Source organism: Bison bison, unplaced genomic scaffold (genome assembly GCF_000754665.1).
Source record: "Bison bison bison isolate TAMUID 2011002044 unplaced genomic scaffold, Bison_UMD1.0 scf7180017863706, whole genome shotgun sequence".
NCBI lineage: Eukaryota > Metazoa > Chordata > Mammalia > Artiodactyla > Bovidae > Bison > Bison bison.
This window is the reverse complement of record NW_011494278.1, coordinates 90,172-93,053: the sequence shown is the minus strand read 5'-3', so window position 1 is coordinate 93,053 and position 2,882 is coordinate 90,172. Positions and strand designations below refer to the sequence as shown.

Genomic DNA, 2,882 nt, shown 5'->3' with positions numbered 1-2,882 from the left:
GGTAAGCAGAGGAGCCAGTATGGGGAGAGATAAGATAGATGAGATGAGGGAGAGGGGGAGACACAGAGGGTCAGGGACGGAGAAAGATAATGGGAGAGACAGAGAGGAGATGAGTGAGAAGCCATCTCTCATTCTTGGGGGAGGAGAGGGGTGGTATCTAGGCCAACAGCCCTTTCCCCCCGCCCCGACTTTAATCTAGTTTTGAGGTCATAACTCTCTTCTGCTCCTCTCCCTGCTTCAGCAGTGGGCACACAGCTTTAACCTGCAGACCCAAACTCCTAACCCTCTTGGCTTATGGCTGCTTTGGGGGTTGCCTATCTGAGCTAGTCCTGCGTGTGCACATGTATAGACATGCAACACTTGTGTGAACATGTGCTCAGTCCAACAGTTGTATAAACACATGTAGGATAACATGTTCCACTCTGCCATTCCTTTAGTGGGGAGGGGGTCCTCTAGTCTCTCTTGGAATCTCCGAACCTCTTTTAGGGCAGATTAAGAAGGGTCCTCTGGATTTTACTCCCTGGGCAATCCCCATCTGATCATCTCTCCATATTACCCCGCTGGATGTCTCCATGCGGGCCAGCGTTATCTGTCCATCTGTCACTCCCAATGATGCTATCCATGCAGTACCTGGCTGATGCTAAGCCAGTCTTGTACTTCCCTCACCCTCTTAACCTGCCCCCCCCCCCCAATGTTGTTGGCAAGGGACCCAGCCTGAGACTGGCCAGAGGAAAGGAAGAAAAGGGAAGGATATAGAAAGAGAAGGGGGCTTGGGGGGAGGGATATGGAGAGCTGGATAGAAGGGGAATGAAACAGAACCACCCGCTAGGGAGGGGTAAGGGAGGTGGGGGGGGGGTAGTCAGGAGGCAGTGGAGAGGGCGAGGGGTTTTGTTGTTGTTTTCTACCTGACTTTTCGGATGACATGCTTGCGCTCTCCCTGGGACAAGATCCGTGCAGCCGGAGTCCGGAGTCGGGGTCCCTGGCTAGCACCGGAGTCTGGGTGCGCAGATTGCGCAGCCGGCAGCAGCGCAGAGATGGAGAGATGAAGACTGTGGCGGCGGGGGGCGGAGGGAAAGCTGAGAGGGGGGAGCTTAAAGGGACCGAGGCGAGGGAGGGGGAACCCTTCAGAGATACCCCCACTTGGTCTCTCTCCGCTTTTGGACTATGTCTCGCCTCCTCTAACCCCGGCATTCAAGCCCCCAGTTTGGGTTCCTTTGGAGTTGTCATGGAAACTGGGAGGCAAGCAAGACCAGGCAAGGCGGGTGGTACTAAGGGAAGGAAGGAGGGAGAAAGAACCCTCTGGAGTCTTCCCCTTCAAGACTGGCTGTAGTGATTATACTGTAGGAGGAAGCGAGCAGGTGCTCAGTGGATTCAGTACCCCGGTTCCCTCTGAATCTTTTTCACCCCAGTCAGGCCTCCCCCCCGCCCTCCCCCCAACTCAGCCTCCCTCAGAGTCCCTGTAAGATCTGGGGATCTTCTCTCAAATCCTTGGCTCTAGTTTCCCTATCTGTACCAGAGATGCCCGTGTGAGAGAGAACCATAAAAACAACAACAAAAGTTCCCAGGGTTATGATCTTGACCTGCCGCTCTGGCTTGGGAGGAATCCGGAGGTAAAGTGAGAGGCCCCAGTCTATAGTCGTTGGGAGGTAGTAGGGCTTGTGGTGTGTTGGGGGGCAGGAGTAGGACGAAGAGGAAGCTTGGGGGATACTTAGTTACCTCTTACCTTCAGTATGTAGGAGCTGTAGCGCGTTGGGAGGAGAGGACGAATCAACTGCTCATTGCCGGCAGCTCAGTTTGGCAGTACCTGCTTGGTCCCCCTTCCCCCGCTTTGCTTACTAGGCTTCTTAAAGAGTTTCCAGGGCCCGCAGTGTTCAGATCCATTCCTGAAATCCCACCCACCCACCACCCCCGCCAAGACGCAGCGCCATCGCCTGAGTCGACCCGGGGGCCCAGCGGTAATTGCAGTCTTTTTATTTTGCTTATTGCATCTTGGGAGTTTGTACATGGGGAGGGGAGGTGAAAATCAGTAGTCAGCCGAGATTTAACCAGAATCGGGCCATTTGCAAAAGCAGAGCCGAGATACCACCCTCCCCCTTTAGACCAGTGCTTCCCAGCCCCTTCTTGAGGCAGTCGCTCTCCAACGCTGTATCCTTCCCCATCCGACTTCAGGCGGAGACTACCGAGCTGTAACAGCGGCGCGCGTCAGGGCCAGTCCCAGGCTCCAGAGATCGAGATCACGGCCCCACACCTCTCATTCTGGCTTCTGAGGTGTTCGCGTGAGCCCCTAACCCCCTTCCGCCACACCATCCTGTACACAATTCGGGGCGCAAGTTGGTTTTATTGGGAGAGACTTAAGGCTGTCAAAGGCCTGGTGAACATAGAGGAATTCTGATGAGCTGCAAAAAAAATTTTTTTTTTTTAATCAAGGCAAACGTCTTTAAATGTTCAGTAAAAGCCCTAACACGGGCACCTGGGTACCGATAGGGATCATAGAGAGAGAGGTGGGAGACGCCTGGAGTTAGAAGTCCAGCCCCGGTGGGAAGGTCTGAGTAAGGAGCCGCCCACAAGGAGCTCCAGGATCAGGGCGGGGGTGTGGGGTCGCTCAGGTAATGAGACTTGTCAGAAACTAGGCGGAGCGTGAGTCAGCGCTGCCCAAGGGGCTCTCCTCCCCTTGGGGGGTGGGTCGTAGATAGGCTCCGTTCTAGAGAAGGGCAGAAGAAACTGGGCCAAGCCGCACTTTTACCTCGAGGGGCCTCGAGGACTCTCCGCGTCTCTGGAGACAAGGGCACTACAAGCACTTCAAGATGAAGAGTTGTAAGGCTCAGACCTGGCACGGGCGGGAGGGAAGGGGTTAGGAGCAGGGTCCGCCTGGGCTACCTTCA

At 55.2% G+C, this 2,882-nt stretch overlaps 1 protein-coding gene and 1 long non-coding RNA gene across 2 annotated transcripts in view; both read right to left on the bottom strand.

Annotated features, from left to right (window-relative positions):
- Positions 1–1,928, bottom strand: part of PRRT1 (proline-rich transmembrane protein 1) — a 3,683-nt gene extending 1,755 nt beyond the window's left edge. The window contains exons 1-2 of the mRNA XM_010833548.1: positions 1,904–1,928; positions 906–1,076 (exon numbers count right to left, since the gene is read on the bottom strand). Of these exons, the coding sequence (XP_010831850.1) occupies positions 906–1,076; positions 1,904–1,928 (196 nt within the window). The remainder of the gene's footprint in view (positions 1–905; positions 1,077–1,903) is intronic.
- A 27-nt stretch (positions 1,929–1,955) lies between these two features.
- LOC104983971 overlaps positions 1,956–2,882 on the bottom strand; it is a 1,916-nt gene continuing 989 nt past the window's right edge. The window contains exons 2-3 of the long non-coding RNA XR_824702.1: positions 2,744–2,827; positions 1,956–2,396 (exon numbers count right to left, since the gene is read on the bottom strand). This is a non-coding gene — a long non-coding RNA (uncharacterized LOC104983971). The remainder of the gene's footprint in view (positions 2,397–2,743; positions 2,828–2,882) is intronic.